The sequence below is a fragment of the Phytophthora cinnamomi genome, assembly GCF_018691715.1.
Source record: "Phytophthora cinnamomi strain GKB4 chromosome Unknown Contig116, whole genome shotgun sequence".
Taxonomy (NCBI): Eukaryota; Oomycota; class Peronosporomycetes; order Peronosporales; family Peronosporaceae; genus Phytophthora; species Phytophthora cinnamomi.
The window spans coordinates 70041-90869 of NW_027151049.1; the positions used below are offsets into that span (position 1 = coordinate 70041).

Here is a 20829-nt window from a genome sequence, read left to right on the forward strand (position 1 = left end):
AAAGCTGGCTCCCAAGAAGTGTAAACACTTCTTGCCACAGGTGCGCTGTGAAGCGCGGGTCTCTGTCCGACACGATGTCGGACGGCATGCCATGGTGTTTGAACACCATGTCGACGAGCAGACGGGCTGTCTGCTTCGCGGTCACCTCTGCTGGCACCGCAGCAAGATGTACCATCTTGCTGAAACGGTCTACAAAGACCACAACACCGGTGTTCCTCCGCTATCCGGGGGAAGACCAAAGATGAAGTCCAAAGACATGGACTTCCAACACTCCGACGGAGTCGGTAGTGATTGTAATGGAGCCTGCGCAAACGGCGCAGGCTTCACGCGTTGGCATACCTCGCAAGCACGGATGTACTTGCGCACCCACTTATACTGGTGGTGCCAGTAGAAGTCGCGCGTGAGAAGGACGTAAGTCTTCTCACGTCCGAGATGTCCCGCAGTCGGGGCATCATGATACTCGTACATGATCCTGAGTCGCAGGTCATGGTCATTTGGTACGACAACGCGATCCGCGTTGTCGTCGACTGCGTTGTAGAGTAGCAGTCCGTCGTGCACACGAAAGCGGTGTGCACGCGCTCGAAGGTGCTTGGGCAGCTTCTGACGGGACTTGTCGGAAGGCGCTGTGCCATAGGCCAGCACGAGCTTCGCGTCCGCGTCGTGCGCGTACGCGGCCTTCACATCATCCAACAGAGATGATGTGGGTTTGCTCGATCGCATGGCGTCAATGGCATTGACGTCAACAGCTTCTGCATAGTCCGGCCGACGTGATAACGCGTCGGCCACCACGTTCAATCTTCCGGGTTTGTATTCGACCCGGAAGTTATACTCCGCAAAGAATGAGAGCCATCTCGCCATTCTTTGTGAAATGTGGCGACTTCACTGCGGTGCGCAGTGAAGCATGGTCGGTGTAGACCACAAATGGTCTACTCCCAAGCAAGTACACTCGGAACTTTGCGAGTGCATACTTCATGGCAAGGAGTTCCTTGTCATGCACCGGATAATTGCGCTCAGCTGGCTTCAGCTGACGTGATTGGTAGACGACACGATCACGGCCCTCGTGATCGTGCTGCGTTAACGCGCATCCGATCGCGAAATCGGATGCGTCACACACTACGTGAAATGGGCGATCTTGGTCAGCCACTGCCAAGATCGGCGCCTCAGTCAAGCCCCGCTTGACTGCATCGAATGCCTTTGGCAATCGGGTGTCTAATTCCACACAGCTTCTTTCTTAAGAAGCTGTGACAGCGGGCGGATCTTGCCCGCATAATCCTCCACGTACTTGCACAAGTACGTGGCCAAGGAACTGTCTCAGTTCCTTGACACTTGAAGGCGTTGGCCATTCATTTATCACTCTGACCTTTTCCGGGTCAGGGCGAACACCATTCTTCCCTACGAGACACCCGAGGACGGGTATCTCGCTCGCCCGAAGATACACTTCTTCAGGTTCGCGTAGAGCTTATGCTTTCGCATAAGCTCGAGTAGCTTCCGGAGATGCACCCTGTGCATCTCTACGTCGGTCTTCCCGTCCACAGCCCGGCTGTGGATGAATACATCGTCGAAGTAGCTCGGTGCGAAGTCGCGCTCCGAGCGCAACAAGTGTATCACGCACCTGTTGAAAGTCGCTGGGGCGTTCTTAAGCCCCTGTGGCATTACTAGCCATTCCCAGAGCATGCCGCTTGGCGTGCTCACTGCCGTGATAAGGGTATCGCTCTCACGCATTAGGATTTGATAAAATCCGTCTCGCAAGTCCAGAGCACTGTAAACGGTGCTCCCGGCCATCGAACCGCTGGGTCAGGGACGATGATAACATCTTTCGCGGTATCGGCGTCTCCATCGTCCAGGTCAGGACGATAAAGTGTTCGACAAACACTCGTTGTTTGTAGGAGAAGCGCACTTTCACGACGCTTCTCGGTCTTTACGATGGCACCTGTTGCCAGTCATACCTCCAGAAGACTTCGAGGTCGAAGGAGTATCTACCTCCTCGAAGTAAACCTTCAAGTCTCGACAGGCTTCGTAGTCGAACAAAGTTGCTCGACGCGCCTGATCTGCAGTCCTCAGTGTCGAAGGAGTCGGCACTCGCTCTCTTCGTAAACCTTCAAGATGACTAGGTTTGGCCTGTCATCTTGTTTCTTATAGTGAGAGCTGGTCTCACTGGGGGCTGCAGTCCTCAGTGTCGCGTGCCCGAGTGTCGCGTCGCCACGACTGCATCCAGCTGTAGGGCGCCCCGCGCCTACTGGATGTTCGCGTTTTTTGTTGGTCCGCGGCGATGCATAGCATCGCCGACCTCCCCTGCTGGCTTCCACCTCCAGGGGCATGGGGCTGTATGGGGCTGTACTCCCGTGCAAAGTGACCGTCCATCCTTCCGCAGCGGAAGCATCGCACGTTACCTCCCTGCTGCTGGCCTAACCAGTAACCAGTTGTTGCGCTCGAGAGGTCCATTGGTTCCGGACCTCCCGTCCTGGCTGCCGCACCTCCCGTCCTCGCTGGGCGGTTGCGGCCTCGGTGGCAACGTTTACATGGGTTTAGCCTGCCGCAGGCTAAACTCTTCTTGCATGGCAAGAGTGATTGCAGCTTCGAGAGTACTCGGGTACTCTCGGAAGAGATAGGTCTTCACAGGCCCATCTCTAAGCCCCTTCATGAACGTGACGACCTTGGTCGCCTCGTCAATCGGTTAGTCACGATATTTGATACCAGTCAATATCGTGCGCGCTGCGCGCGTAAGCATGGACGTCATGCTTATCCTGCTGAAGGTCGAGGAACTCCGCCCTCGACCGGAACTCGTTTGCGGGGGCTCAAACGCTTGTTTGAGCTCCTCTTTGAGCTTACTTCGTACGTGCTGAAGCACGTGGGATCGGAGAGTCGGCGTCCATACGCCCAACTCCTTGCGCGTCCGCCAAGATGGCGAACGCGACCTTCGACAGCGGGTCGACGATGCGTCGAGCCGCTATGGCTCGAGCAATGTCGAGTTCGACAAGCCCTCTCATCGGAGGAGAGGCTCGCCCTCTCTTCCCACGTAATTGCTTACGCTCAACTTTAATGGTTGAGCGCGCGGTGTCGTCCCTGACGACGCCGTCACTGAGGAAGCAGCATCACGCTGCTCCTTCATGATGAAGCCCAGAGCAACACCATGTTGCTCCGTCGGCGATAGCGTACGCAGCATTGTAGCTATCGCCGCTTCTCCAATGACTGTTGACAGTCGTTGGAGGGCCTCCACCTGGGTCAGACAGGTGGGGGCAGTCAGCGCGTGCAACATGCGTTGCAGGCGTGTTGGAGCTCTCCATGGGCACCTCCGTGCTTCGCTCCGCGTTCGTACGCCGCGTACGAACGTCACGTAGTCGGTCGTTGGACGGACTACAAAGTGCTACCAGGTGTAGTGGGTCTAACTTGACTCACTACTTTAGCTTACACGTTGCGCAACGTGTATGAGGAAGCGTAAGTACTTAGTAATTACTTAGGTTAATTATATTTGAATACACAAATATAAGTTAAGTAACAAATATAAGTTAAGTAACAAGTGATTTCCTTAGATTAGGTAAAATGAGAACTGTATTGTTTGTAAATTGATCTTCCTCTAAAAGCTGCTAAAACTGTTTATCATCTCAAAATCTGTGAAAGGGCTAAAAAACTGGCAGCGGCTGGCTGTCAGAGCCCCGCTAATATGCTAATATGTCTCTGATTGGTGAAAGATGCTGCTTTCTACCAATAAGATCTTTGGGTATGTGTGGACCACTCACTGTGGTGGTCCACTTCAATGTATCCATCGGTGTGTCTTACACCAATGTGAGGAAGTATCCAAAACGTTTAACAAATAACCTATCTGTTAAATTCACAAGTGGCTTGCAGCCACTTGTACGTGTAACCCCGTTACAAATGTGACATCACGAGAGATGACCACCTGCCCCGCCTCGATGTCATAAACTCGATACGCCTTGGAACGCTCCTCGTAACCCATGAAAATTCCTTCACGAGCTTTGGGGTCCCACTTGAGTCGCTTCTCCTTCGGCGTCAAAACGTAGGCCTTGCACCCGAAGATCCGCATGTGCTTGACGTTGGGCTTGGACTTGTAGACGATCTCGAACGGAGTTTTGTCGGGCAACTTGGGGGACGGCAGACGATTCTTGATGTAGATCGCCGTCATCGCTGCTTCCGCCCAGAACGTCTTGTCCAACCCGGCGTAGTGAAGCATGCTGCGGCCGATGGTCACGATGGTTCGGTTGGCGCGTTCAGCCGTCGCGTTGGTTTGATGCGCATACCGAACCGTGGGCTGCACTTCGATGCCGTGGTCTTCGTAGTACGCCAAGAGCGAATTGGTCGCGAACTCCTTGGCTCCGTCATGGCGCACGAACTTCACCCTGGCATCGAATTGCTTCTCCACCTTGGTGATGAATCGGCGCGAGCAGCCTTCACTCTCCGACCTGGCTCGCAGACAGAATCCCGACATGCAGCCGCTGGCTTCGTCCGTGTGAGCAGCAAATAGCGGCTGTCACCCAGCGAGTCTTCCTCCATGGGCCCGCAAATGTCGAAGTGGAGGATCTCGAACGGCTTGTACTTGCGCTTATTCGGGTTGCTTGGGAAGGGCTTTTGCACCATTTTCCCTTGTTGGCACCCACGACATTGGCTTGACTTCTTCGACGATGTCGGCATTTTCGCACCCGTCACCATGCCACTTGAGATCATCTTCCGAAGAACGTCATTCGGCGCGTGACCCAAACGCGCATGAAGATCCACCGCGTTGACCGACGCCTTGGACACCGAATTCGCAGCGCAGCTTGGGACTCGGAGCCAGTAGAGGCCGTCGATCAGGTCCGCAGAAGCCACGATTTTCTTCGACTTCTTCTGTGCGATGTGCATTTCAGTACCATCAAACTCCACCTTGAAAAGTAAAGGTCGTTTGAGCACTTGATCTCAGAATTCAAAGAGATTGATTTAGGTCCTTAGTTCGCGAACTGCTTGCTACCTCTAAGCCACTGGATATTCCTGCTGGATACACTCTACTGGATTCCTAACTGGATAGAAGGTCCTTCAGCCAATCAGCGAGTGCCACGTAGATGCCCATCCTGTACCCACAATCTTGTACCCACGCGTCCCATCACCAGCGTCCCGTAATCCTCGTCCCATCATCACACGAACGATGGCGGCACCACTGAGTGAAGGTTACACCGGTACCTTACTGGTACACCGCAGCTGGTCGAGGCGATCCCTTGACAACATTCCCACGCGACTCGACGTCGGCTGCACCTTGGATCCCCAGCTTGTGTCGCAGAACTTCGAACTGCACCGAAGTGATCGCCTTCGTCATGATGTCGGCCAGCATGTCCTTCGTCGAGCAGTACTCCAACACCACCTGACCGTCTTCCACCTTCTCACGCACGAAGTGGTAGCGAATGTCGATGTGCTTGGTGCGCTTGTGGAACTCCGGGTTCTTGGCCAACGCGATGGAGCCTTGGTTGTCCTCGTAGATCTTGATTGCTTCATCGCTTGCCATTTCGCCGAGCTCGCGCAGAAACACCTTGAGCCACACCGCCTCCTGCGTCGCCTCTGACAGCGCCATGTACTCCGCCTCTGTAGATGACAGCGCCACCGTCCGCTGCTTCTTGCTCCTCCAGCTGATGCACCCGCCGTTCATCATGAACGCGTAGCCGCTTGTACTTCTTCTCGATTCGATGTCACCAGCCCAGTCTGCGTCCGAGTAGCCACACACAACTCCGCAGCCGTCACCCTTCGAGAACTCGATGCCATGCGTGGTCGTGGCTTGCAGATACCGGAACACACGCTTGAGGGCTTGCCAGTGTGTGGGACACGGGTCGGCGGCGAACTGACTCAGCACGCCTACTGCAGCAGCCAGGTCCGGACGCGTCGCCACCATCAGGTACATCAACGCGCCGACAGCACTCCGATACGGCACGTTCTTCATCGTGTCTTCGTGCTTGCAGCCACCCTCGCACATGTTCTTGGTCAACTTAAGTCCTGGATCCTGCGGCGTCTTCACGGGTTTGCTGTCCTGCATGCCGAACTTGCTCAGGATCGATTTGAGAAACTTGGTCTGCCGCATCGTCACCTTGCCGGACTCCAAGTCGTTCTTGATCTCCATGCCGAGGAAGTACGTAAGCTCGCCGAGGTCTGTCATTTCGAACCGTTTGCTGAGTGCGCGCTTGGTCGACTCCATCAGTTCGTCGTCGTTGCTGGCCAGGATCAGGTCGTCCACGTAGATGACCACGAAGATCATGCTGTGTCCGTCGCGTTTCACGTAGACGCAATGGTCGGACTCGCACTTGGTGAACCCCAGCTTCAGCATGAACTCGTCGATGGTCTTGTTCCACATGCGCGGCGACTGTTTCAACCCGTACAATGACTGCTTCAGCTTGCACACGTAGTCCGGGTGGTCTTCATCGACGTAGCCGTCCGGTTGCACCATGTAGATCTCTTCGTCCAAGCCGCCATTCAGGAACGCCGTCTTCACATCCATCTGATGCAGCTTGAGACCATACTTGGCGGCCAAACTCAGCACGGCCCGGATCGACGTGAACTTGGCCACTGGAGCGAAGGTCTCGCCGTAGTCGATGCCGTACTTCTGCGAGAACCCCTTGGCCACCAGACGCGCCTTGAACCGTTCGACCTCTCCAGCCTGGTTCTCCTTCACGCGAAACACCCATCTGTTGCCGATGGTCTTGCGTCCCTTCGGCAGTGGCACCACTTCCCACGTCTTGTTCTTGAGCAGCGAGTCGTACTCCGAGTCGCATGCTTCCTTCCACTTGGCTGCGTCGCTGGATTCCATCGCCGACTTGAACGTAGTCGGCATCTCTCCCACTGAATCCACGACGTACGCAGCCTCAAAATCTTGACTCTCTTGGGCCGCCGCAGACATCTCATCCAGCGTCGAACGTCCATTCTGCGGCGCATATCGCTTGGCCCTCGGCACCTCCACGGCTTCTTCTAGTGACTGCGTCCGCGGGTGTCGCTTGCTGCCGGGTTCGAAGTCTTCATCCCGCGCAGCCTCATCCTCACTGTCGTCCTCATCCGATGGAGTCTCTTCATTCGTGGCATCTTCATCGTCTTCATCTGGAAGACCAATCACCACCTCCTTCGTAGCATATTTGCGTCTCCCACCGTCGAAGACGTCTTCCATGAACTGCGCGTCGCGGCTCACCAACACGCGACCGCTCTCGATCTCTTCAAACCGATACGCTTTCTCGTGCTCCGAGTACCCCAGGAACCAGCAACGCACCGACCGGGCGTCAAACTTGGACCGCTTCGCCTTCGGGACCAGCACGTACGCGTGGCAACCAAACACCTTGAGGTTCGCCAGCAGTGGCTTCTTTCCCGTCCAAACTTGGTGCGGCGACTTATCGTGGCTAATGGCGCGTATCGGACACCGGTTCCGGAGGAACGTGGCTGTCACTACCGCTTCACCCCAGTAACCCTTCGACAACCCGGCATGCTCCAACATGCAGCGCGCACACTCCACCAACGTCCGGTTCATCCGTTCCGCCACGCCGTTCAGCTGTGGCGTATACGGCGGTGTGAACTTCTGCACGATACCACGGTCGCTGCAGAACTTGGCCATCTCGCGCGAAGTGTACTCGTCACCGTTGTCGCTCCGGAGCGTTTTCACACGCTTGCCGGTCTGCGTTTCAGCCAACGCAACGAACTCAGCGAACTTGGCGGCCACCTCCGACTTGTTCCGCATCAAGTACACCACACAGAAGTGCGACTTGTCGTCGATGAACGTGACGAAGTAGCGCTTGCCACCAAACGTAGACGTCTGCATGGGGCCGCACACATCGCTGTGAACCACTTCCAGCACTTGCTTCGCACGGTTTGGAGACGACTTCATGTAGCTCACTCGCGTTTGCTTGCCGACTGAGCATCCGTCGCACAGCTCCCACTGCTTCACCGACGTCATGTCGATGCCAGAGCCGTAGCCCTTCTTGACGATGGCGTCTAGACCGCCATGGCCAATGTGACCAAGTCGAAGGTGCCAGAGGTACGACGTGGTGTCCCCTTTGCGATCCTTCGAGCTTGCCATATTGGCCTCGTCAGGCATCACCGGTGTCATGCTCAGCTTGAACGGCCCTTTACCTTCGCGAGCGCCGAGCTTTCACTTGAGACCCTTCGTCTCCGTGAAGCACCCGTCGCTCTCGAACATCACAGGCCCGACGTCCTTGGTGAATCTGCCGACGGAGGACAGGTTGCGCGACAACTTGGGAATGTGCCACACATTCGTGAGCACACCCTTCTTGACGCCGCGCGAGGTCTGCATCTTCATCACGATGTCGCCTCTCCCGATCGCTTGCACCACACCGTCGTCCGCGAGATGCACGTCCACCGGCGAGATCTTCTTGTAGATCCTCATGAACTTCTTGGAACTGGTCATGTGCTGCGTCGCACCCGAGTCGACCAGCCACACCTCATTCGACTTGGTGGTGTTGCTCCCACCACCAACCGAGAAGAGGAAGTCGCCAGAGTCGTCCTCACTCTGCGCGACGTTCGCTTGCTGCGGCCTCTGCCGCTCCGCGTTCTCGCGGATTCGCACAGGACACTTGGCGATCCAATGTCCTTGCTCCCCACAGTAGTGGCAGGCACTGGCCTTGTTGGCGGTCGCCTGCCGTCCCTTGCGCTTGCCGTTGTCGCTTGTCATGAACGCTTAGCCTTGACCGTGCGCGGCTCCGTCGACGCCGCCACCTTGCTCCTTGCGCTTCATGTCCTCATGCAGCAGCCGAGACGTCACGAGTTCCCACGACAGCGAGTCGGCTCTCGACTCCAACGCCGTGATGAAGAACTGGTACGACTCGCTGAGACTCCCAAGAAGCGTGATCACCAAGTCATCCTCGCTGACCGGAGCGCCCACTGCGTCGAGCTGCTCCGCCAGAGTCTTGATCTTGTTGATGTGCTCCAGCACATCGTCACCTTCCGCCATCATCGTCGTGAAGAAACGTCGACGAAGAAAGAGCTTGTTGGCCAAACTTTTCTTCTCGAAGTGTCCTTCCAGTCTTGACCATGCATCGTACGCATCCTTCGCCGAACGCACCAGCGGCAACTGCGAGTCCTCCATCGCGAGACAGACGATCGCCAACGCCTTGCGCGACTTCTTCTTGAAGAGAGCTTGTTCCGCTGTGGTGTGGCAGTGCTCCAGCTTGATCTCCCCACTCGTCACCTCCCACAGTTCGCGCTCCTCGAGCACCATCGCCATCTTGAACTTCCACGTGTGGAAGTTGGTTCCGTCGAACTTGTTGATGCGGGCGGTCGTCGTCGAGGCAGTGTCCATGGCGAAGGCGTAGTCGGTGTCTTGGGCAGGGAAGACGGGGCTTGGGCTCATAACCAAAAGGAAGGTCGTTTGAGCACTTGATGTCAGAATGCAAAGTGATTGATTTAGGTCCTTAGTTCGCGAACTGCGTGCTACCTCTAAGCCTACTGGATATTCCTGCTGGATACACTCTACTGGATTCCTAACTGGATAGAAGATCCTTCAGTCAATCAGCGAGTGCCACGTAGATGCCCATCCTGTACCCACAATCCTGTACCCACAATCTTGTACCCACGCGTCCCATCACCAGCGTCCCGTAATCCTCGTCCCATCATCACACGAATGATGGCGGCACCACTGAGTGAAGGTCACACCGGTACCTTACTGGTACACCGCAGCTGGTCGAGGCGATCCCTTGACAACATTCCCACGCGACTCGACGTCGGCTGCACCTTGGATCCCCAGCTTGTGTCGCAGAACTTCGAACTGCACAGAAGTGATCGCCTTCGTCATGATGTCGGCCAGCATGTCCTTCGTCGAGCAGTACTCCAACACCACCTGACCGTCTTCCACCTTCTCACGCACGAAGTGGTAGCGAATGTCGATGTGCTTGGTGCGCTTGTGGAACTCCGGGTTCTTGGCCAACGCGATGGAGCCTTGGTTGTCCTCGTAGATCTTGATTGCTTCATCGCTTGCCATTTCGCCGAGCTCGCGCAGAAACACCTTGAGCCACACCGCCTCCTGCGTCGCCTCTGACAGCGCCATGTACTCCGCCTCTGTAGATGACAGCGCCACCGTCCGCTGCTTCTTGCTCCTCCAGCTGATGCACCCGCCGTTCATCATGAACGCGTAGCCGCTTGTACTTCTTCTCGATTCGATGTCACCAGCCCAGTCTGCGTCCGAGTAGCCACACACAACTCCGCAGCCGTCACCCTTCGAGAACTCGATGCCATGCGTGGTCGTGGCTTGCAGATACCGAAGCACACGCTTGAGGGCTTGCCAGTGTGTGGGACACGGGTCGGCGGCGAACTGACTCAGCACGCCTACTGCAGCAGCCAGGTCCGGACGCGTCGCCACCATCAGGTACATCAACGCGCCGACAGCACTCCGATACGGCACGTTCTTCATCGTGTCTTCGTGCTTGCAGCCACCCTCGCACATGTTCTTGGTCAACTTAAGTCCTGGATCCTGCGGCGTCTTCACGGGTTTGCTGTCCTGCATGCCGAACTTGCTCAGGATCGATTTGAGAAACTTGGTCTGCCGCATCGTCACCTTGCCGGACTCCAAGTCGTTCTTGATCTCCATGCCGAGGAAGTACGTAAGCTCGCCGAGGTCTGTCATTTCGAACCGTTTGCTGAGTGCGCGCTTGGTCGACTCCATCAGTTCGTCGTCGTTGCTGGCCAGGATCAGGTCGTCCACGTAGATGACCACGAAGATCATGCTGTGTCCGTCGCGTTTCACGTAGACGCAATGGTCGGACTCGCACTTGGTGAACCCCAGCTTCAGCATGAACTCGTCGATGGTCTTGTTCCACATGCGCGGCGACTGTTTCAACCCGTACAATGACTGCTTCAGCTTGCACACGTAGTCCGGGTGGTCTTCATCGACGTAGCCGTCCGGTTGCACCATGTAGATCTCTTCGTCCAAGCCGCCATTCAGGAACGCCGTCTTCACATCCATCTGATGCAGCTTGAGACCATACTTGGCGGCCAAACTCAGCACGGCCCGGATCGACGTGAACTTGGCCACTGGAGCGAAGGTCTCGTCGTAGTCGAGGGGTTCAAACGCTTGTTTGAGCTCCTCTCTGAACACTTCGTACGTGCTGAAGCACGTGGGATCGGAGAGTCGGCGTCCATACGCCCAACCCCTTGCGCGTCCCCCAAGGCAGGACATGGCGAACGCGACCTTCGACAGCGCGTCGACGATGCGTCGAGCCGCTATGGCTGTGTCGAGCTCGATAAGCCATCGGAGGAGAGGCTCGCCCTCTCTTCCCACGTAATTGCTTACGCTCAACTTTAATGGTTGAGCACGCGGTGTCGTCCCTGACGACGCCGTTACTGAGGAAGCAGCATCACGCTTCTCCTTCATGATGAACCCCAGAGCAACACCATGTTGCTCCGTCGGCGATAGCGTACGCAGCATCGTAGCTATCGCCGCCTCTCTAATGACTGTTGACAATCGTTGGAGGGCTTTCCACTCTGGGTCAGACGGGTGAGGGCAGTCAGCGCGTGCAACATGCGTTGCACGCGTGTTGGAGCTCTCCATGGGCACCTCCGTGCTCATGTGGTTCTCGGCTCCGCGTTCGTACACCGTGTACGAACGTCAAGCAGTCGGTCGTTGGACGGACTACAAAGTGCTACCAGGTGTAGTGAGTCTAACTTGACTAACTACTTTAGCTTACACGTCGCGCAACGTGTATGAGGAAGCGTAAGTACTTAGTAATTACTTAGGTTAATTATATTTGAATACACAAATATAATTTAACTTAGACAAGACTCCAAGTAGCTAGTTTAAGGTAAAATGAGAACTGTATTGTTTGTAAATTGATCTTCCTCCTAAATCTGCTAAAAACTGTTTATCATCTATGAAAGGGGTTGACAGCGGCTGGCTGTCAGAGCCCCGCTAATATGCATGTCTCTGATTGATAGAAAGATGCTGCTTTCTACCAATAGGATCTTTGGGTATGTGTGGACCACTCATTGTGGTGGCTCACTTCAATGTATCCATTGGTGTGGCTTACACCAAGGCGAGGAAGTATCTAAAACTTTTAACAGATAACCTATCTGTTAAATTCACAAGTGGCTTGCAGCCACTTGTACGTGTAACCCCGTTACAAAAGCTCGTGAAGGAATTTTCATGGGTTACGAGGAGCGTTCCACGGCTTATCGAGTTTATGACATCGAGGCGGGGCAGGTGGTCATCTCTCGCGATGTCACATTCGATGAGTCCAGCTTCGACGACGCTAAGGCTGCTGATGGTGAAGAAGTCAACCGACTCACCGACGTTTTCGACGACATGCAAGTCTCCGACGACTCCGGCACAAGGGTGTTCACGCAGGCGGGGAAGCGCAAATCGCGTCCGGACAACCAAGATCGCGACAACGTTCGCCGTCCTCGTCGCAGCGCTGGACTCGAAGAAGCAAGTGCGCCTGGACGCTCGGAAGACGAAGACCAACGTGAATCTTCGGCGGCGCAAGAAGAAAAATCGGAAGAAGACGATGAAGACGGCTCGACCCCACCCATGTTCTGGCGTGCAAGTGCGAATGCTGCGGAAGCAAGTGACAGCGCGGAGCCGAAGACGTTTCAAGAAGCTATGAACGGACCAGACCAAGTCCAGTGGCGCACGGCAATTCGCGCCGAACTCAAGTCAATGCGGCTGCGAGGTGTTTCCCGCGCCGCCAAACTGCCCAACAACCAGCGTGCAGTCGGTATCAAGTGGGTGTTCAAGATCAAGCGCAACGCGGACGGATCGATCGAGAAGTTCAAGGCTCGGCTCGTCGCGAAAGGCTTCGTGCAGAAGTATGGATCTTGAAGGTAACGTCGAAGAGAGCGAGCGATTCTCTTCGCGCTCTGGTAGAGTCGGGCGCGTCGAACAACTTTGTTCGACTGCGGAGCTTACCGAGTCTTGACTTCGAGGAGGTAGATGTACCTCGAAGTCTTCTGGAAGTTCGATTGGCAACAGGTGCCATCGTGAAGACCGAGAAGCGCGTCGTGAACGTGCGCTTCTCGTACAAACAACGAATGTTTGTCGAACGCTTTATCGTCCTGGACCTGGACGATAAATTCGACGTAGTAATGGGCATGCCGTGGCTTGCACGGCATGATCCGGTGATAGACTGGAAGAAGCGCACGCTCGTGCGCTTCGGACGCGACAGCGGAACAGAGAGCGATGGCCCAGTTACCGCAGCGCACGCACCAGCAGGTGCGCGCGGCTCACCAGTCGAGACAGCGCTTAATGCAGCTGCCACGGAGTGTCCAGGAAGTGCGTGAGGGCGCGCACAAGTGAGAACAACGTTGGCAATGCTGCCGACGTCAGAAGCAAAAGATGTACTGGTTCCAGGAACCAATACCCACGTTCAAGCGTGTAAGAGACGGTCCCTGACCCGAAGAGGTCAGGCCGACAACGACGCGTCGGCTCCGGGAGCCGACGCACCCTCGGTCATGAGGGGCTCGGTCAATGGATGACGTCGAGGTGACGAAGGCGTGTCAACTCCGGGAGTTGACGCTGCAAACAGTGCGGACGGTTGCAAACGTACCGCACTGACGCAATTTGCATGCTGTCGTGCAGCCGGGCTGCACGACGAAGCGCCATGCGATCAAGCCGGGCTTGATATCGCGCGCCCGCAGACAGGGTCTGCCGGCGAAGGGACACATTACCGTGCAGCCGGGCTCCACGAAGGAAAATGCGGTCAAGCCGGGCTTGATACCGCGCGCCCGCGGACAGGGTCCGCCGGCGAACAACTGTCCACGGCCGGGCCTGGACCAGAAGAACAACTGTGCGGAGCCGGGCTCCGCACAACAAGAAGACGGCGCAAGCGGGGAACGCTGCGCAAGTCTCGGTCCGGGACCGAGACGCAACAAGAACAGTCTGCTGAGCAGACTGCGGAGGTGACGCCGGATGTCGAGACGCTAAGCGTCTTGACGCGCACCTATACTGGATTCCAGTATCGTGAGAGGGAACTCGCTAGTCCTCCGACGACGGCGTCGGAGTTGACTTCGCTTCCAGCCATGAGCTGGAAGCGCTTCACGCGCGACTTGCACGATGGGCGCATCGAGCAAGTCTGCGCTCTTTCGGACAGCGAAAGAACGGAGAGCGAGAGCGAAGAGCTGAGACAGCTCTTCATGGGAAGTACCACTGAGAGTGAAGACACTCTCAGTGCGAAGACGAAGCGAGAGCGCTTCGAGGAACAAGGTTGGGACTCGCTGAAGTCGAGTCCCTATTACGAATTATTGAGAGAGTACAAAGATGTACTCCCGGAAGAGATTCCTGCGGAGCTTCCGCAAGATAAGGGCATTCAGCACGAGATTGATCTCGTGCCGGGCACGAAATACTGTGTCACGCGGCAGTGGCCACTGCCGCGAGAGCAAGTCAAGGCGATCGACGACTTCTTCGAAAGTCGTCGCAAAGCAGGACAAGTGCGGGAATCGAAGTCCCCGCACAGTGCTCCGACGTTCTGTGTCAAAAAGCCACAGGGCGGATGGCGCATCGTTCATGCCTACAACAAGCTGAACGATGCGACGGTACCGGCGCAGACGCCGATACCGCGAGAAGATGTTATCATCGATTCGATGGCCGGTAGCACCGTTTACAGTGCTCTCGGCTTGCGAGACGGATTCTATCAGATCCTAATGCGTGAGAGCGATATCCCTCTCACGGCAGTGAGCACGCCAAGCGGCATGCTCTGGGAATGGATAGTGATGCCACGGGGGCTTAAGAACGCCCCTGCGACTTTCAACAGGTGCGTGACGCACTTGTTGCGCTCGGTGCGCGACTTCGCACCGAGCTACTTCGATGATATGTTCATCCACAGCCGGGCTGTGGACGGAAAGACCGACGTAGAGATGCACAGGGTGCATCTCCGGAAGCTACTTGAGCTTATGCGAAAGCATAAGCTCTACGCGAACCTGAAGAAGTGTATCTTCGGGGCGAGCGAGATACCCGTCCTCGGGTGCCCTAACCCAGAAAAGGTCAGAGTGATTAACGAATGGCCAACGCCTTCAAGTGTCAAGGAACTGAGGCAGTTCCTTGGCTTGGCCACGTACTTGTGCAAGTACGTGGAGGATTATGCGGGCAAGATCCGCCCGCTGTCACAACTTCTTAAGAAAGAAGCTGTGTGGAATTGGACACCCGATTGCCAAAAGGCATTCGATGCAGTCAAGCGGGGCTTGACTGAGGCGCCGATCTTGGCAGTGACTGACCAAGATCGCCCATTTCACGTAGTGTGTGACGCATCCGATTTCGCGATCGGATGCACGTTGATGCAGCGCGATCACGAGGGCCGTGATCGTGTCGTCTATTACCAGTCGCGTCAGCTGAAAGCAGCTGAGCGTAATTATCCGGTACATGACAAGGAACGCCTTGCCATGAAATATGCACTCGCAAAGTTCCGAGTGTATCTACTTGGAAGTAGACCATTTGTGGTCTACACCGACCATGCATCACTGCGCACCGCAGTGAAGTCGCCACACATATCACAAAGAATGGCGAGATGGCTCTCATTCTTTGCGGAGTATAACTTCCGGGTCGAATACAAACCCGGAAGATTGAATGTAGTGACCGACGCGTTATCACGTCGGCCGGACTATGCAGAAGCTGTTGACGTCAATGCCATTGACGCCATGCGATCGAGCAAACCCACATCGTCTCTGTTGGACGATGTGAAGGCCGCGTACGCACACGACGCGGACGCGAAGCTCTTGCTGGCCTATGGCACAGCGCCTTCTGACAAGTCCCGTCAGAAGCTGCCCAAGCACCTTCGAGCGCGTGCACACCGCTTTCGTGTGCACGACGGACTACTGCTTTACAATGCAGTCGACGACAACGCGGATCGCGTTGTCGTGCCGAATGACCATGACCTGCGACTCAGGATCATGTACGAGTATCATGATGCCCCGACCGCGGGACATCTCGGACGTGAGAAGACATACGTCCTTCTCACGCGCGACTTCTACTGGCACCACCAGTATAAGTGGGTGCGCAAGTACATCCGTGCTTGCGAGGTATGCCAACGCGTAAAGCCTGCGCCATTCGCGCAGGCTCCTTTACAATCACTACCGACTCCGTCGGAGTGTTGGAAGTCCATGTCTTTGGACTTCATCTTTGGTCTTCCCCCGGACAGCGGAGAGAATACCGGTGTTGTGGTCTTCGTCGACCGCTTCAACAAGATGGTACATCTTGCTGCGGTGCCGGCAGAAGTGACCGCGAAGCAGACGGCCCGTCTGTTCGTCGACATGGTGTTCAAACACCATGGCATGCCGACCGACATCGTGTCGGACAGAGACCCGCGCTTCACAGCGCACCTGTGACAAGAAGTGTTTACACTTCTTGGGAGCCAGCTTTCAATGTCGACTGCGGATCATCCGCAGACGGACGGCCAAACCGAGCGCGTGAATCGCGTGCCCGTCGATATGTTGAAGAGCTACGCTCACTCGTTCCAATACTGGAGCGAGTGCTTATCGATGGCAGAGTTTGCCATCAATAACTCAGTGCATGCCTCGACCGGGCATACACCGTTTTATGTGAATGCCATGCGGTATCCCCGTCTGCCGAGTTTACTCGGAGTGGTGGCTCCCACTTTCACTGGGGGAGGATCTACGACTGCAACACAGCAGTCGCAAAAAGCCGCTGACACCTGCACAGTGTCAGCCGCGACAACAAGAAACAAGACAACCAGGTCTGCGCGGGGCGCAGACCTTAGCAGGAAGAACCAATGGTCAGCGCCCTTCTCTGACCCCCAGAACAAGGAAAACGAGTCTGTGCAGAACACAGACTCCACCAGGAACAAGGATCACGGGTCTGCGCAGGGCGCAAACACCGCGAAGAACCACGCAGAGGCCGGGCCTCTTGCGGAGAGCGAGCTGAACGAGTTCAGCTCGGATGCGATTGACTTCATCAATAAAAGACAAGCCGTAATTCGGTTTGTCCAGGACACGATTGCAGCTTCTGTGGATAAACAGAAGCTGAACGCCGATAATATTGGCAGGAGCAACACAAATGAATTCAAAGTGGATTCATTGGTTTTTTCATCTACTCAAAACCTACCTAAACATGCAGTTTCAGATTTCGGAGCAAGTAAGCTTGCTCCGCGCTTCATCGGGCCGTTCACTGTGTTGGCACGGCACGGCAACGCATACACGCTAGACATACCGTCTAGCATGCGGCTCCACCCGACATTTTATGTCGGGCGGTTAAAGCCACATCTCCAGCACGAGCCAAGTGGCTCGTCTGACCCGAAGAGACAGACTCGGCAGGGAAAACCCTCCTCTCCAGCGCGACTACGCGCTGGAGCAGTTGTGGTCGCGGTTGCTAATACGCACCGCCACCTGGACGGACAGTGCGCACGGCGCACGGACACCAACCTCCACCGCAACAGCGTGGAGTTGCTAATACTTGCCTCACTTCGAGAAGGACTTGAAGTGCTTTGGCGCTTGCTTACCCGATCACGGTAAGCAACAGAAATTCGCTTAGAGATGTCGACACACTGGCGCGGTCGACATCGAAGAATCGTACACAGACACTGTGTTGTCTGTTCCCGTGGTAGCGGCGCACCTCGCCCTACCGCGCATGGTACTCAGCAACAGAGAGCTTACCCTCTTTTGCAATGGCAGTCTTCAACTTGGTCGTACTCATTGCGGATGAGTACGGAAATCCCCAACACAAACAATTGACAAGCAGTCAATATTACTTGACGTGTCGAGACCAACACGTTTAAGCTTAACGGGGGGATGGTGTAACGGGGTTACACACACAAGTGACAACAGTCACTTGTGCAAGACAACGGTCACAAGTGACAACTGTCACTTGTGCATGACAATTGCCGCTTATGGTTTAACAGATAAATATCTGTTAAAGGTTTTAGATATTTCCTCACATTGGTGTAAGGCACACCAATGGATACATTGAAGTGGGCCACCACAATGAGTGGTCCACACCTACCCAAAGATCCTATTGGTAGAAAGCAGCATCTTTCTACCAATCAGAGACATGCATATTAGCGGGGCTCTGACAGCCAGCCGCTGTCAACCCCTTTCATAGATGATAAACAGTTTTTAGCAGATTTAGGAGGAAGATCAATTTACAAACAATACAGTTCTCATTTTACCTTAAACTAGCTACTTGGAGTCTTGTCTAAGTTAAATTATATTTGTGTATTCAAATATAATTAACCTAAGTAATTACTAAGTACTTACGCTTCCTCATACACGTTGCGCGACGTGTAAGCTAAAGTAGTGAGCCAAAGTAGGCCCACTACAGAGAGACTGCCGCTGTTGGTGCTGAAGACCCTGACAGCGATGACTACGACGTCATCTTGTTGCATCCGCCACCACAGGCAGCTCGTGACGACAGCGACAGTGAGACGGAGTGGGCTCCGACGACGGCTTTCGCAACACCAGCCGTGACACCCGCTCCAAGGTTCGCAGTACGCGAGATAACCAACTCGTACGTGCGGAACGGGCAGCGGGTGTACGTCGTAGACTGGGAGCAAACCGAGGAGCCGGAGGGCAATCTTCCTCCTGCAATGGTCTCGGCCTTCAACCGTCAACGGCTTGAGGAGATCCGCCGTGTCTTCATTGAAGATGAAGCCCATCATGGTCCCGAACGCTCCCGACGTGCACACTCGAGACGCACTCGTCGTCCGCTTCGTCGCCTTCGCCGAGCTGCAGACAGCTAAGCACACAAATACAGCATTTTCCCATTTCAATTTTGTGTATTACCCGTAAGAACCGTCGTCGTACAGGAAGGTTAAGCTGTGTATACAGCACACCAAGCTTGCGCAGTGAGAAACGACTTCGAACAGCGAGGTTGAGCTGTGTACACAGCACACCAAGCCTACGCGGTCTTTATCCCGTTCTTCTACAATCTACACATCTGAAAAAAAAATAGTGTCAGTAACTCATACCTAGCGTAGTGAAATTGAAAAGCAAGCCATACCTTTGTGTCTCGCAATCAACGTCTCCGCATGTCTCCCTTCTGCCTTGCGCTGCCTCGCTCGCGTCGTGTTGTCACTGCTGGTGGCGAGGGGACCCCCCTCCCCTCGCCCGCGGACGCCCAAGCACGCGCGCGCCGCCCCCGCACGTCTGCTGCCTTGCGCTGTTCCGCTCCTTTTGCTTTTTGGCTGGTGCGAAGTCGGATTCACGGGCAACGACCGTCCTCAATTCTTGTCGAGGTTTTGTTTAATAAAAAAATATTGTATTTTAGCCAATCATGTGCGTGTCGGCCGTGTCGGCCGGTGTCAGCCCGCGCACGCTATGGACAAGTACATGAAGAAGTCGAAAGGGATGAGCGGGATGATGCTGGCTTGAAGGTCCAGTATGTGATAAACCAATAATGGCACCTGAGTGGCATCTGTCTCAGGGCTCTGGATAAAATCCAGAGAATTACGGACGTATTTTAGAATAGAATCCCCCCCCCCCAAAAAAAAAAAAAAAAAAAAGAAAAAAAGAAAAAAAGAAAAGACCATGTCGGTCGGCCAATTCTGACCCCCCCCCCCCCCTCTTTTTTTATTAATGCTCACATACTGTTATTTCGTGATGGCCATAAACTGGCATGGGGCTGTGCGTGGGTTCTGCTCCCGCACTTTCCCAGGATCCTGGCGATGGAGTGGCTGTTCGGGTCCTCGTCGGCGTCTGCTCCGCCCGTGAGCGCCAAGCTGTCCGCCTCCACTGCCCAAGGCCGCAGCGCGCCATCTCTCGAGGACGACTCGTGGCACAAGAACCGCGGCAACGAGTTCTTCAAGCTCAAGGACTACGAGGCGGCAGTGCGCGAGTACTCGCTGGGCATCGAGCGGCGGCCGTCGGCCACGCTGCACAGCAACCGCTCGGCCGCCTACTGCGCGCTGGGGCAGTACCAGCAGGCCAGGGCGGACGCCGACGCGGCCATCGCGCTGGACCCCGAGTGGGCCAAGACGTACTCGAGGAAGGGCAAGGCGCTCTACGGCATGGCCTCGTACAAGAAGGCGGCCGACGCCTACGCCCGCGGACTGGAGCTGTGTCTGCGCGGGGCGGTGGGGGAGGCCCAGCAGCGAGACACGGAGCTAGAGTGGGTGCCTTCGATCTTCTGCTGGGCTGGTGGTGAGAGGGTACTGCAGAATAACCAGTACTTGTTGTATCGTGTTGGTTTTCGGAGCAGGGCGTTGAAGCGCCAAACGGACAGCCAAGCGGAGGCGTACCTCCGGCTGCTGGAAGAGAACAATCAACTCAAGGTATCGACAGCTCTGTTGGCATTGCAGCTGTGGATTTACTGACTGTGTGCTTGAGGTAGCGGCAACTGGAGGACTACCAGCACATGTTCGGCGAGTGGACAAAGAAGGAAATGTGATCCATGTCATCGGCAACTGAAGTACTGTGTGAAACTTATGCTCTGTGCTGTTTGGCTCTGGCCTCATTTTTTAACCTATTTTTCTTCTGTTGAAGAAGCAGCTTTCGGCTTAACTGTTGCTGCTTCTTCCTGTTTTCGCGCTGCCGCATGTCGGTGTCTTGGTAATAAGCCGCGTCAGGAAACCCACTGGCCCAGAGGCGGTGGTCCAAGTTCAATTTCTCAACGCGCGCGTCCGGTGTCTCCCAGGGGTCAAATGCCTCACTCCGAACGAGGACGTCGTGAATGGAGCTGCGCGCAATTTTCACCGCGCGCAACAGCCTGCGTTGAGGCATTGGTGCCGATTCGTCAAGCGCCTTCACTTGCAACGCGAGCTTTTTGCCGAGCTGGATTAACAAGTCACGGCAGTGGCGACACCGGAATATGGCTGCTGAGCGATGAGCTTCCGAGGCGGCACGAACGAGCTCTTTATCTCTCGCAGAAGAGAGATATGATATTCGCTCGTTGCAGTCTGCGACCACCCTGGCCATCTTCTGCATCATGGTTGT

General features: G+C 55.4%; 7 protein-coding genes across 8 annotated transcripts; 2 read left to right on the forward strand and 5 right to left on the reverse strand.

Annotated features, from left to right (window-relative positions):
* Nucleotides 1-189: 189 nt before the first annotated feature.
* IUM83_16442 (reverse transcriptase) lies at nucleotides 190-795 on the reverse strand (the record flags this gene model as incomplete). Its single annotated transcript, XM_067941320.1, has 1 exon — nucleotides 190-795. One exon carries the CDS (start codon nucleotides 793-795, stop codon nucleotides 190-192), a length of 606 nt encoding a protein of 201 aa, XP_067781627.1.
* A 3034-nt stretch (nucleotides 796-3829) lies between these two features.
* IUM83_16443 (putative integrase) lies at nucleotides 3830-4444 on the reverse strand (the record flags this gene model as incomplete). Its single annotated transcript, XM_067941321.1, has 1 exon — nucleotides 3830-4444. One exon carries the CDS (start codon nucleotides 4442-4444, stop codon nucleotides 3830-3832), a length of 615 nt encoding a protein of 204 aa, XP_067781576.1.
* A 726-nt stretch (nucleotides 4445-5170) lies between these two features.
* On the reverse strand, nucleotides 5171-8059 carry IUM83_16444 (Retrovirus-related Pol polyprotein from transposon TNT 1-94; the record flags this gene model as incomplete). Its single annotated transcript, XM_067941322.1, has 1 exon — nucleotides 5171-8059. The coding sequence occupies one exon, from the start codon at nucleotides 8057-8059 to the stop codon at nucleotides 5171-5173; it is 2889 nt and encodes a 962-aa protein (XP_067781633.1).
* Nucleotides 8060-8101: 42 nt separating this feature from the next.
* Nucleotides 8102-9268, reverse strand: IUM83_16445 (Copia proteinlike; the record flags this gene model as incomplete). Its single annotated transcript, XM_067941323.1, has 2 exons — nucleotides 8102-8559; nucleotides 8686-9268. 2 exons carry the CDS (start codon nucleotides 9266-9268, stop codon nucleotides 8102-8104), a joined length of 1041 nt encoding a protein of 346 aa, XP_067781628.1.
* Nucleotides 9269-9628: 360 nt separating this feature from the next.
* On the reverse strand, nucleotides 9629-11140 carry IUM83_16446 (retrovirus-related gag-pol polyprotein; the record flags this gene model as incomplete). The annotated part of the gene is made up of 1 exon (XM_067941324.1): nucleotides 9629-11140. One exon carries the CDS (start codon nucleotides 11138-11140, stop codon nucleotides 9629-9631), a length of 1512 nt encoding a protein of 503 aa, XP_067781577.1.
* A 963-nt stretch (nucleotides 11141-12103) lies between these two features.
* IUM83_16447 (reverse transcriptase) lies at nucleotides 12104-16272 on the forward strand (the record flags this gene model as incomplete). Of its 2 annotated transcripts, XM_067941325.1 has the most annotated exons (3): nucleotides 12104-12765; nucleotides 12861-13168; nucleotides 13535-16272. In XM_067941325.1, 3 exons carry the CDS (start codon nucleotides 12104-12106, stop codon nucleotides 16270-16272), a joined length of 3708 nt encoding a protein of 1235 aa, XP_067781630.1. The 2 variants fall into 2 exon arrangements, with proteins under 2 accessions (XP_067781630.1, XP_067781629.1); XM_067941326.1 differs by lacking the exons at nucleotides 12104-12765; nucleotides 12861-13168 and having other exon boundaries at nucleotides 13975-16272.
* A 3290-nt stretch (nucleotides 16273-19562) lies between these two features.
* Nucleotides 19563-20284, forward strand: IUM83_16448 (TPR repeat-containing protein; the record flags this gene model as incomplete). Its single annotated transcript, XM_067941327.1, has 3 exons — nucleotides 19563-20005; nucleotides 20096-20168; nucleotides 20228-20284. The coding sequence occupies 3 exons, from the start codon at nucleotides 19563-19565 to the stop codon at nucleotides 20282-20284; spliced, it is 573 nt and encodes a 190-aa protein (XP_067781631.1).
* Nucleotides 20285-20829: the final 545 nt, after the last annotated feature.